Source organism: Dama dama, chromosome 21 (genome assembly GCF_033118175.1).
Source record: "Dama dama isolate Ldn47 chromosome 21, ASM3311817v1, whole genome shotgun sequence".
Lineage (NCBI taxonomy): Eukaryota > Metazoa > Chordata > Mammalia > Artiodactyla > Cervidae > Dama > Dama dama.
Window position 1 is genome coordinate 67,925,792 of NC_083701.1, and position 12,712 is coordinate 67,938,503.

At 43.0% G+C, this 12,712-nt stretch overlaps 1 protein-coding gene across 4 annotated transcripts in view; it reads left to right on the plus strand.

Annotated features, from left to right (window-relative positions):
• The window catches only part of CDH17 (cadherin 17), an 88,568-nt gene that overhangs the window by 24,529 nt on the left and 51,327 nt on the right, over nucleotides 1-12,712 (plus strand). For all 4 annotated transcript variants that reach the window (XM_061123776.1, XM_061123778.1, XM_061123779.1 and 1 more), the window contains one exon: nucleotides 2,173-2,271. In XM_061123776.1, the coding sequence (XP_060979759.1) occupies nucleotides 2,173-2,271 (99 nt within the window). The remainder of the gene's footprint in view (nucleotides 1-2,172; nucleotides 2,272-12,712) is intronic.

Below are 12,712 nucleotides of genomic sequence, written 5' to 3' on the forward strand. Positions count from 1 at the left end.
GGCCAGTGGAGCTGGAGAAGATGTGGAAAGAAGCAGGAGAGAAGATGAGCCCTCAGAGGAAGATACACCTTGAAAGGAACTGATGAACTAGGAGTCTGTATGGTTATTGTGTCAGTTAAGAAGTCCTTTAGCTACGAGCAAATTTAGAGTGTCTCCAGTCAACGGGGATTTATTTTATCATTAGACAACAAGAATCCTGTAGTGGACAGTCCTGGGCAGGTTTAGCAGTTCTGTGATGTTATCAGAGACCTGGGCTTCTTTATCTTTGCTCCACCATTATTTGAGCTGGTTTATCCCCCATGGTTTCATGACAGCTGCCACAGCTACAGACAGGGGACCACTGCCTGAACAAGAACAAGGAAAGAGGAAGGGCCATGCCACCCACATCTGTCCTTTTTCATCAGCTCGGTTCAGTTCAGTTCAGTCACTCAGTCATGTCCGACTCTTTGTGACCCCGTGGACTGCAGTACACCAGGCCTCCCTGTCCATCACTAACTCCTGGAGTTTACCCAAACTCATGTCCATTGAGTTGGTGATGCCGTCCAACCATCTCATCCTCTGTTGTCCCCTTCTCATCAGGAGAACAAAAGCTTGACTAGAAACATCCCCTCACCCACACCCCGACCCAGCAGACTCCACCTTTTGTTTCATGAACCAGAAGTGAGTCACTTAGCCGTGATCTTTCCTGCAAAGGAGACTGGGAAAGAGATCATTTGTCTTTCCAAGGGATAGAGGTTGACAGTGGCTCCAGGGGCAGCTAACTCTGAAGGGGAGGGAAGTTCCAAATTCCAAAACCTCTGTGTTCTTGTTTGTTACTGCTTTTTCGTTGGACACCCAGATCAACTCAGTCAAGGTTTAATGAGCCATAGTACAAGATCTTTTTCCCCATCATTTCATCCTAATTATTTTTGGGTTATTTATCGCCAGTGTTTCTGTGGCCAGAGTGTACTTGCTCCATATAAAGAAATGGAAAATAAATCTCTTCTCCCCAGTTTTTCTTTCTTTTTTTGGTTTTACCTGTCCAGTTCTCCAAACCATTAACTTCCCATATCATACTAATCTATCCCACCCCTGACTCCCGCCACAGGAGGAGAGCGGAAGAACCGCTCAGGAGGGGCACTGACATCGGGTGTCGTGCTAGATGCCTCATTCCAGGGGTGCCCACTGTGGTGGGTTTATAGCTGGCGGTCCCTTCCTGCGTGCTGCTCTGCCTCGCGACTTCCTTCAGTGATCCTCGTTGGGGGGAGACAAAGGGATGGCAGGAACTACCGCTGAATGTGCCCCCTTGCACACCCCCCGTGCTGCAGATTTCCTGCCAGGCTGTCTCAGCCACCTCTGCTCCTTCTAGTGGGTAGTGGGGCAGTGGCTTAGCGTGGCTAAGAGTGGTCTGGAATTGTAGGTTCGAATCCTGCTTCCTGCACTGTGAGCAAATGACTTAACCTTTCTGCATCTCAGTCTCATCGCCGGTGAAACAGAGCTAGTGATGATAATTTACCCCATAGGACTGTTAACGTGGTTAAATGTGCTTAGGACAAAGCTCAGCATACACTGACGTAGCGAATGTGAGCTCTTTCTGCTGTGTGCCAGGCAAGCATTGTACTAAACAGGTCCACGTATTTTTTCCCCTTATGGATTCAATTGTCTTTGAGGTGCCTGAACTCTAGCATGCTGGGGATCTGCCATGGATTTCCTTATAAACCAACAAGAGTAGAATGGAGGGGTTTTAAGAAACTGGTGTCAACCAGGTAGAATTGAATGGCATCATGGCCTTGTGGGACGACGATCACGTTTTCCTTCAGCTAGAACCTAGTATATGTGCCATGTCAGCTGATCATGGGTTCTACCCTGGTCAAGTGACTAACCCTCTGTGAGCCTCATTGAAAACACGGCAGTGTTAATTTCCCCCCTCAGGCTGATTGCTTGAATCACCTTGAATAAGAAAAGCAATGCTAGGCTGCTGGTAAACCATCTTGAAGTAGTGGAGCCTCAACAAATGTGAGAACCCTTCCTGCCTATTTTGATTTGATTTCACTTTTTTTTTTTCTGGAGCCATGTTTGAATCTTAGATTTCATATATCACTCCTGGAACCATAAGAAAATCATCAAGTGGCCCATATACATTCATAGTACATGGTGTTGCTAATTTTCTCCTTTTCTTTCATCTTTTAACAGACAACTGGATATGGGCAAGAGGGAAAGTTTAGTGGACCCCTAAAACCGATGACTTTTTTCATTTTTGAAGGCCAAGAACCGAGTCAACTCATATTCCAGGTAAGGGCTACTCTTAGTCCCTGTCATCTTGATTTTGCAGGCTCTCTCCATGGACTTTTACTCCTTTATCTACCGGACACCCTGAAATAAAATAGAGGCCTAGGAGATCTCATTATGGAGAATGGTTTCAGGAGCCAAGAGACGAGCAGCCTCAGTAATACCAGGCGTCCTCATTCGGACTTCCTCAGTGGCATCTGGGGTATCCCCCATCCTTGAGGTGGGGACCTTAGGGCCTGTAGACTCCGACCCTCCCCAGGAGTGGGAAGGGAACCAGTCTTGGAAGGGGGTGGTTATCTGAGTCCTGGTCTGTTCCATGAGCTGGCTGCTTGCCGAGCTTGAAGATGCAAATTCTCTGGATTAGCGCTGGAATAGCCTGCCTTCCTGGTGAAGGAAATGGCAACCCACTCCAGTATTCTTGCCTGGAGAATCCCATGGACGGAGGAGCCTGGTGGGCGATAGTCTATGGGGTTGCAAAGAGTCGGACACGACTGAGCAACTAACATGCACACACAGCCTGCCTTCCCCGCTGCCTCCTCTGCGCCCGTCTCTAGGCCTCACCCAGGCGTTGGCCGAGACACACTGGGAGGCAGGCATCTTGTTTACTTAGTTAACTGAGAGAAGCCTCAGATTGAAGGTGGACGCCAGGGGCTTGAAGGGCAAGAGACTTCAGCTTTAGGGGCACTGAAGTAATCCTGGAAACATAATGGACAGAGGGAGAAAAACATACTACTGCATTGGTCAGAAACCCCCTGGGGAAGCCTGCTTAGCCCTGGAGTGGTTGAAGAGGCTTTGATGGGCCTTAGGGGGTGCCCATGACCCCCTGCCCCATGCACTGGGGGAGCAACAGGGTTGCTAAACTACTGTCTGAGGCGGGTATGCCTTCTGTTAAGTTCCCCACATCTCTTTTGTTGGACAGTTCCCATCCACAGAGGAGGGCCTGAAAGCTGCCTCTTCCCACCTTCTCTCATTTGGTACCAGATCAGTGCGAAGTGGCCCTATTATATGAGCTGGTGGGGGTGCACAGGTATCTCTGTGCCCCGCTGTGGGGTGTTGCAGAGGCTTTGACCTCTCCTGTCAGGGGAGTCAGGCCCTGAGGGAGGAGCAAATGCTTTGAGAGCTTAGACAGAAGAGCATTCCAGCAAAGGCACAGCTGGGACACCTGCCCTGTGCCGGGAGAGGGCAGGGCGTGCCTGGGTTCTGGCAGAAGGCCAGTGAGGCCGGGAAGCTGCGGGCCTGGAGAAGGAGGTAGGAGCAGAGGCCGCAGAGAGAGGAAGGACCCTGACTTCTAAGGGTCTTAGATTTCCCCCCCAGAGGAGCAGGCCTGAATCAAGTCTCCATTCAGGGCTGCAAAGTGGAGGGGGCTGGAAAACAGGAGAGGATGCCAGGAAACTGGTTGGGAGTCTCTGGCGAGGGCCACTTAAGGGAAGATCTCCTCGTTAACTGACTCTGTCTCCCTCGCCAGGGAGCATTTAGTTAGAGATTTCTCATTTACATTTGGAAAGTCCTTTTCATTTGTGTGTTTTTATGCTTCATAAGTTGGTAAGAATGCTGTGGGCCAGGCACACATTAATCTCCTTTTATGAACTATGCAGAAAGTGCCTACTGTTACAAGATGCTGTGCTGGGTCCTGGGGGTGCAGGATGAGACCCACAGCATCCCTGCCCCCAGAGAGCTCTTGGGTAGCAGAAGGAGACTAACCAGAAAGCAAACAGTGCAGTGGAAGGTTCTGATTGGAGGCTGGTGGGCTGCAGAGGGGACCAAGTGCAGGCGGAGAAAGAGTGGTCAATTTTAAGAGTGGAGGGTAGTTGTTGGACAGAAAAGGTTTCATTGGACCCCTGAACTGAGTATTTAAAGTTGACCAGGCACTCCCCAACAGAAAGCAGGCCCTGAGGACTAGATGGAAAAAAAAATAAGGGGGCATGTATTTAGCAAGAAAATGAAAGATGGCAGGTGGTTTAGCGTGGGAGAGGGTGTGAGGAGGAGAGACTGCTGAGGGTGGGGGGTTGGTGTGGGGGTCCAGACTGGCTGTTTAACCTGTGCCAGGCGGCAGGGCCCCCTGGGACATTAAGGAAGGGGTGAAGGAGTTAGGCTATGTTTGCCCAGACCTACTCTGTGATCGCTTTGAGTGTATGATGAGGGGAGTGAGCCTGGAGGTGGGAAGGGTCTTGGGACACTCTTTGCCACAGAACCACTGGGACGTGATGGAAGCCTGGTGTCAGCAAGTATAAACGGGAGTGGAGGGGAGGGGAGGGGTGGTAGCAATGCCAGGGGGTCCCAGGTGCTGGAACTGGTTACCGAGTGAGCGGAGGCAGTGAGAGAAGGTGGTGAGGGCAACTCTGGGGTCTCTGGATTGCTTGACTGGCTGGTTCATGGTGTCATTCAGAGAGAGAGAGAGAAGGAGAGGAGGGAAAGTTTATGGGAAAGTAAGTTTTAGCCTTGTTGAATTTAATCTGTGGGGTTAGTGAGGTGGAGATGTTCAGGAGACAGTGGCCACATGAGTTTGGAGCTGTAGGCCAGGGAGTCTTCCTCTCACAGTTGCTAATCCAGGGCTTGGGTTTGAAAGCCCATCTGTAGTGAGTACCTCAGCTACCCACAGGGGCCAGGTAGACGAGGAATGGTACTATCTTGGGATAAGAAAGGCAATAACAAAAAAGAAAACAGATGTAGAAAACCCCCAACTGTGCAAATGTGAAATTAAAAGTCTTCTGACACTTGGTTTCAGCCTGTGGGACACAGGGGACAGTGGGGAGCGTGGCAAACTGTGGGTGCCTCAGAGGGCAGAGGCTCAGTGCAATTCCAGATAATTTCTCAAATCAGAATTTGTGTATGGTATTACAGCATTTCATGATTTTTTCCACAAAAGTCAGACATTTTTCTATTTATGTAGAGTTTCCTAAGAATCTAGATATTTCCTAAGAATAAAAATCTAAGAATATTGGCACAGTTAAAAGAAAAAATCATCCTATAATCAAAGCAAAAGCTATCTGTGGGCCAGAGAGTCTGCCATCACTTCTTCGAGCAGAAAGGAATGGATGTTCTGTGAGTACAGGTCCATGTCTCGTTCAACAGAATCAGAACTGTGTATAGTTTTGATGTACTGAACTGCACAATCTCCAACTTACAAACATCACAGACCTAGAAATTGCTTCTTAGGACCCTTTCACAGTCTCTAAGGATTCCAGCCAGTAAAATCATTCTTTGGGTTGCTCCACTTTATTTTCTGTTCTTTTTCCATCAGTCATGCTACAAGGCTTATCTCTTCTAGGCAGGAAATGAAAGTCCCGTTGTCATAGCTGAAAGTTCTTGTGTATGGGTGTGTGTGTTACGGTGGAAAAGTAGGAGATGAAGGAGATTTCCTTCTAGAATCTCAGAGTCTTTGCGCTAGAAAACACCTTATAGACTTTTTGTACCAACTGCTTGTTTTACAGATAGGGAAACTGAGGCTTAAATAAGTTAATGGCATGACTGATATTATAACCCTGCTGTTCTCATGTTCTAGTCGAGTCTGTCATGCTACCCAACACCATATATGGCTTCCCAGGTGGTGCTAGTGGTAAAGAACCTGCCTGTCAGTGCAGGTAGAAATAAGGGACGTGGGTTCAATCCCTGGGCTTGGGAAGATCCCCTGGAGGAGGGCATGGCAACCCACTCCGGTATTCTTGCCTGGAGAATCCCATGGACAGAGGAGCCTGGCAGGATATAGTCTATAGGGTCACAGAGTCAGGCACAACTGAAGTGACTGAGATGCATGCAACACCATATGCAAAAATTAACTCAAAATGGATTAAAAACCTAGATGTAAGACCAAAACCATAAAACTCCTAGAAGAAAACATAAGCAGAACACTCTTTGGTATAAATCATTTCTGTTTCCTAAAGCAAAGGAAATGAAAGCAAAAACAAGCAAGTTAAACCTAATTAAACCCCAAAGCTTTTGCACAGCAAAGGAAATCATTGATAAAATGAAAAGACAACCTACAGAATGGGAGAAATGTTTGCAAATGATATAACTGATAAGGGGTTAATATTCAAAATATACAAAGAGCTCATACAACTCAATATCAGAAAACAACCTAACTTAAAAAATGGGTGGAAGACTGAGATAGACATTTTTCCAAAGAGGACATGCAGAAGGCCAACAGGCACATGAAAGATATTCAACATTGTTAACCATCAGAGAAATGTAAGTTAATAAACTCTAGAAATGATCCCTGAAAGTATAGTCTTGAGAAATGCAAATTTAAACCACAAAGAGATAGCACCTCAAGCTGTCAGAATGGCTGTCCTCAGAAAGAGCACAGATAACAAAAGCTGGTGAGGATGTGGAGAAAAGGGAACTGCTCATGCACTTTTTATTGGGAATATAAATTGGTGCAGCCACTGTGGAAAATTGTATGAAGGTTTCTCAAAAAATATAACTACCATATGACCCAGTGATTCCACTCCTGGGTATATGTGAAAAAAAAAAAAATGAAAACACTAATTCAGAAAGATACATGGACCCCAATATTCATAGTAATAGTATTTATAGTCGCCAAGATATGGAAGCAAGCTATGTGTCCATCAGTGGATGAATGGATACAAAATATGTGAAACACACACAATGGAATACTGCTGCTGCTGCTGCTAAGTCACTTCAGTCGTGTCCGACTCTGTGTGACCCCATAGACGGCAGCCCACCAGGCTTCCCTGTCCCTGGGATTCTCCAGGCAAGAACACTGGAGTGGGTTGCCATTTCCTTCTCCAATGCACGAAAGTGAAAAGTGAAAGTGAAGTCTCTCAGTCGTGTCTGACTCTTTGCGATCCCATGGACTGCAGTCTACCAGGCTCCTCCATCCATGGGATTTTCCAGGCAAGAGTACTGGAGTGGGTTGCCCAATGGAATACTACTCAACCATAAAAAGAACTTCCCTGGTGGCACAGACTGTAAGAATTTGCCTGCAGTGCAAGAGAATTGGGTTTAATCCCTGAGTCAGGAAGATCCCCTGGAAAGGGAATGGCAACCAACTCCTGTATTCTTGCCTGGAAAATCCCATGGACAGAGAAGTCTGGCAGGCTACAGACCATGGGGTTGCAAACAGTCAGATATGACTGAGCGACTAACACTTTCACTTTCATAAAAATAACGAAAATTTGCCATTTGCAGCAATATGGATGGACTGATAGGGTATTATGCTAAGTGAAATAAATCAGACAGAGAAAGAGAAATATTGTATGAAATCATTTATATGTGGAATCTGAGAAACAGAACAAACTAGTGACTACAACAAAAAAGACTCATAGGCACAGAGAACAAACTAGTGGTTACCAGTGACAGGTTGGGGGAAAGGAGGGGGCAAGATAGAAGTAGGGGATTAACAGGTACAAACTACTATGTATAAAAGTCCCTTGGACAGCAAGTGGATCAAACCAGTCCATCCTAAAGGAAATCAACCCTGAATATTCCTTAGAAGGACTGATGTTGAAGCTGATACTCCAATACTTTGGCCACTTGATGCAAAGAGCTGACTCAGTGGAAAAGACCCTGATGCTGGGAAAGATTGAGGGCAGAAGGAGAAGGGGATGGCAGAGGATGAGATGGTTGGATAGCATCATTGACTCAATGGAGATGAGTTTGAGCAAACTCCAGGAGATAGTGAAGGACAGGGAAGCCTGGTGTGCTGCAGTTCATGGAGTTGCAAAGAGTTGGACACAACTTAGCAACTGAACAAGAACAAATAATCTACAGGGATGTATTGTACAACACAGGGAATAGGACCAGTATTTTGTCATAACTATTTGTGGAATATAACCTTTAAACGTTGTGAATCACTATGTTGTACCCTCTAATTTATGTACTATTGTGTGCTATGCTGTGCATTGCCTTGCTTAGTTGCTCAGCCTTGTCCGACTCTCTGTGACCCCATGGACTGCAGTCCTCCCGGCTTCTCTGTCCATGGGGATTCTCCAGGCAAGAATACTGCAGTGGGTTGCCATGCCCTCCTCCAGGGGATCTTCCTAACCCAGAGAACGAACCCAGGTTTCCTGCAATGCAGGTGAAGTCTTTACCACCTGAGCCACCAGGGAAGCCCATGCAATATTGTGCTTCAATTTAAATTAAAAAGTAGGTTACATGGCAAAAAATAACATAAAATCTGACATCTCAGGGGAAAAAAGCACTTCATACTCTCTCCATCTTTGGATGTAGAGATGATGCGGAAAACTCAGCTTTGGTAAGATGTACTCTGAGCTCTTTATTCCAGTGGTAGCAAGGAGTTGTCCCAGTCCCCTCATCTGTACCACTCAAAGAACTTCTTACCTGAAGTCAAGGAGGCACAAAACAAGCTTATTGCCCCATGAGGTTGATCCTTGCGCTATTAACATATCTTCTAAACAAGAAAGAGAGAAAAGGAAGGAAGGAAGAAAGGAAGGAAGGAACTACACATCTATGACTTCTTTCACTGAAGATTTGCAACTGTCCCAGCTCTGTACTCTCAGGGGCTTCCAGATGAAAGAATTGTATGATACATTTCTGAGATAGGTCATTTTTTGCCTTTTCTCTTTGTAATGTATGAGATGTAACTCACATATCTTAAGATTTGCCCTTTTAAAGTGGCCAATTCTTTGGTTTTTAATATATCATAAAAATATGCAACCATCACCACTGTCTGATCCCAGAACACTTTCTCCAGCCTCAAAGAAACCCTGTACCCACTGGCAGTCACTCTTTCCTCTCCTCCCAACTCCTGGCAAACACTAATTTACTTTCAGTCTCTATAGATTTGCCTTCATAAAAATGAAATCATATAACATGTGACCTTTTGTGTATAGTGTCTTTTACTTAGCATAATATTTTCAAGGTTCATCCATATTGTAGCAGGTATTAGTATCCACTCCTTTTTAATAGCTGAATAATATTCCATTGTGTGAATATACTACCTTTTGAATACCATTTATCATTTGATGGACATTTATGGCTATTACAAAGTAATGGTATTATGGACATTCATATACAATTTTTCATGAGGACATATATTTTCCATTCTCTTGAATATATACCTAAGAGTAAAATTTCTGAGTCATGATGAATTTAATATTTAGCCTTTTGAATAACTGTAAAATTGGTCTGCAAAACAACTGAGCTATTTTACATTCCCACGAGCATTATATAAGTGTTCTGATTTCTCAACATCCTTGGCAACGCTTGTTACCATTTTTTTTTATTTTTATTAAAGCTATCCTAGTGGAGTAGAGTGGTTTCTTTGTGGTTTGGGTTTGCATTTCCCTAATGTTTAATGTTAATATCTTTTAATGTACTTATGAGCTATTTGTATCTGTTCTTTGGAGAAATGTCTCTTCAAATCCTTTGCCTATTTTTGAATTGGATTATGTCTTTTTATTGTTGTAAGAGCTGTTTACATATTCTGCATAAAGTTCCTTATCATACAAGTAATTTGCAAATACTTTCTCACATTCCATAGGTTATCTTTTCAGTTTCTTGGTGATGTCATTTGAAGCACAAAAGCTTTTAATTTTAAAGTTCAATTTATTTATTTTATTTTCTGTTTGTGCTTTTGATATAATCTAAAAAACTATTGCCTGATCAAGAGTCATAAAGTTTTATGCCTGTGTTTTCTTCTCAGAGTTTTATAGTTTTAACTCTAACATTTAGGTCTTTGATCTATTTTTAGTTTTATTGTGCATGGTGCAAGGTAGGGATCTAACTTCATTTTCTTTTGCATGTGAGAATGCAGTTGTTCAAGCATCATTTGTTGAAAACACTATCTTTTCCCCTTGAATAATCTTAGCACCTTTGTTGGAAATTAATTTGACAGTAAATACAAAAGTTTATTCTGTACTCCTGATTTTGGTTCCACTGATCTATATGTCTATCCTTATGCCAGTGCCATAAGCTTATTGCCCCATGAGGTTGATCCTTGGGTTATTAACATATCCTCCAAAAATGAAAGAAAGAAATTCTTATACAGTTCTAATATTGTACCTTTGTAGTAAAGTTTGAAATTAGGCACTGTTAAGTCTCCCAACTTGGTTCTTCTTTTTCAAGATTGTTTTGGTTATTCTGGGTCTTTTATATTTTTACCTAAATTTAAGGATCATCCTGTTAATTCCACAAACAAGACATAGGTAATTTTGATAGGGATTGTGTTGAATCAATATCTCAACTTAGGGAATATTACTATCTTGAAAATCTTGTTTTTCAGTTTTTAATCATGGGGTGTTTTGCATTTATTTAGATCTTTAATTTCTTTCAACAATGATTTGTAGTTTTCAGTTTATAACTCTTGTATTTCTTAGGTTAAATTTATTTTGAAGTATGTTATTCTTTTTAATCTTATTGTGTATGGAGTTGTTTTCATAACATCACTTTCAGCTTTATTTTTGCTAGTGTATAGAAATAGTATTGAGTTTTGTATATTGATCTTTTGTCCTGCAGCCTCACTGGACTTGTTTATTTGCTGTAAAATTCTTTTTAGATCCCTTAGGATTTTCTATATATAAGATCATGTCTCCTATGAATAGAGGTACTTTTACTTTCCAATCTGGATGACTTTTATTTTTCCTCTTGCCTAGGATCTCGAGTATAATATTAGACAGGAAGTCCCCTACGTACGAATGAGTTCTGTTCCGAGAGTGCATTCTTAAGTCCAATTTGTTCATAAGTCCAACAAAGTTAGCCTAGGCACCCAACTAACACAGTTGGCTATAGAGTACCATATTATAATTGATTTATAATACTTTTCACACAAATAATATGCAAAAAACAAACATAAAAAATAAGGAAAACATTTTTAACCTTACAGAATAGTACCTTGAGAAGTACAGGACAACATCTGACATACAGAGGCTGGTACAGAGTGAATAGGCAAGAAGAGTTCCTGATCTGAAGAGGGAGAGGAGGTGGGAGACGATAGAGCTGAAGCATTGTCAGCAGTAGGAGACGGAGGGCGAGCTGCGATTTCACTCCCGCCTGATGTTGATAGCACAGGTTCTGGTTCCTTGCTGGATTCAATTCTCTCTACCCTTTTGATAAAATGATCCAGTGATGTCTGGGTAGTGCCTCTTTTTTTCTCATCATAGATGATATCTTGGGCTTGAAATTAAGACACTGTACTACTCACTCTATATAGTGCGTGCTCGCTCAGTCGCTCAGTCGTATCTGACTCTTTGCGACCCCAGGGACTGTAGCCCACCAGGCTCTTCTGTCCATGGGATTCTCCAGACAAGAATACTGGAATGGGTTACTATTTCCTCCTCCAGGGGATCTTCCCAACCCAGGGCTTGAACTAGCATCTCCTGTGTCTCCTACATCGGAAGGCAGGCTCTTTTCACTACTGAGCCATCTGAGAAGCCCATTCTCTGCAGAACTGTAAAGGACACAAAAGCGCAACCACTTGTAGGGAATGGACGCATGTGATAATGTGCGCCAGATAAGTGAACTAACTTAAGACATGCAAACGCATATTCGAATCTTTGAGAGCTCACACTTGAAGGGGACTTACTAGGTAGAAGTGACATGATTGGGCTTCATTTTCTTGTTCCTGATCATATGGGGAAAGCTTTCAGTCTTTCAGCACTAAGTATAATATTAATATTAACTGTGGGTTTTTCTTGTATATCCTTTATCAGGTTGAGGAATTTACCTTCTATTCCTGAATTGTTGCATATTTTTCACCTTGAAAGGATATTGGATTTTGTGGAATGATTTTCTGCCTCTATTGAGATACTCATCTGGTTTTGTCCTTTATTCTATTAATATGGAGTATTAAATTAATTGATTTTTGTATGTTGAATCAGCCTTGTATCCTGGGATAAATGCTACTTGGGCATGATATATAATTTTTTGTAGTTGCTAGATTCAGTCTGCGAGTATTTTGTTGAAAACTTTTGCATCTGTATTTATGAGAGATATTGCTCTGTAGTTTTATTGTATTTTTTTCTGGTTTACATATAAGGATGATACTGGCCTCAAAGAATAAGTTAGGAAGTGTTCCATATTCTTTTTTTTTTTTTTTGGAAGTATTTGTGAAACTTTGGTGTTAATTCTCCCATACTTGTTAGGTAGAATTCACCAGTGAAGTTATCTAGACCTGGACTTTCCTTTGTGGGAATTTTTTAAATTACTAGCTCAATCTCTTTACTTGATATAGTTATTTTATTCTTTTGTCAATCTTGGTTCAGTTCAGTCACTCAGTCGTGTCTGACTCTTGTGACCCCATGGACTGCAGCATTCCAGGCCTCCCTGTCCATCACCAACTTCTGGAGTTTACTCAAACTCATGTTGAGTCTGTGATGCCATCCAACCAACTTATCCTCTATCATCCCCTTCTCTTCCTGCCTTCAATCTTTCCCAGCATCTAGGTCTTTTCAGATGAGTCAGTTCTTTGCATCAGGTGGCCAAAGTATTGGAGTTTCAGCTTTAGCATCAGTCCTTCCAGTGGATA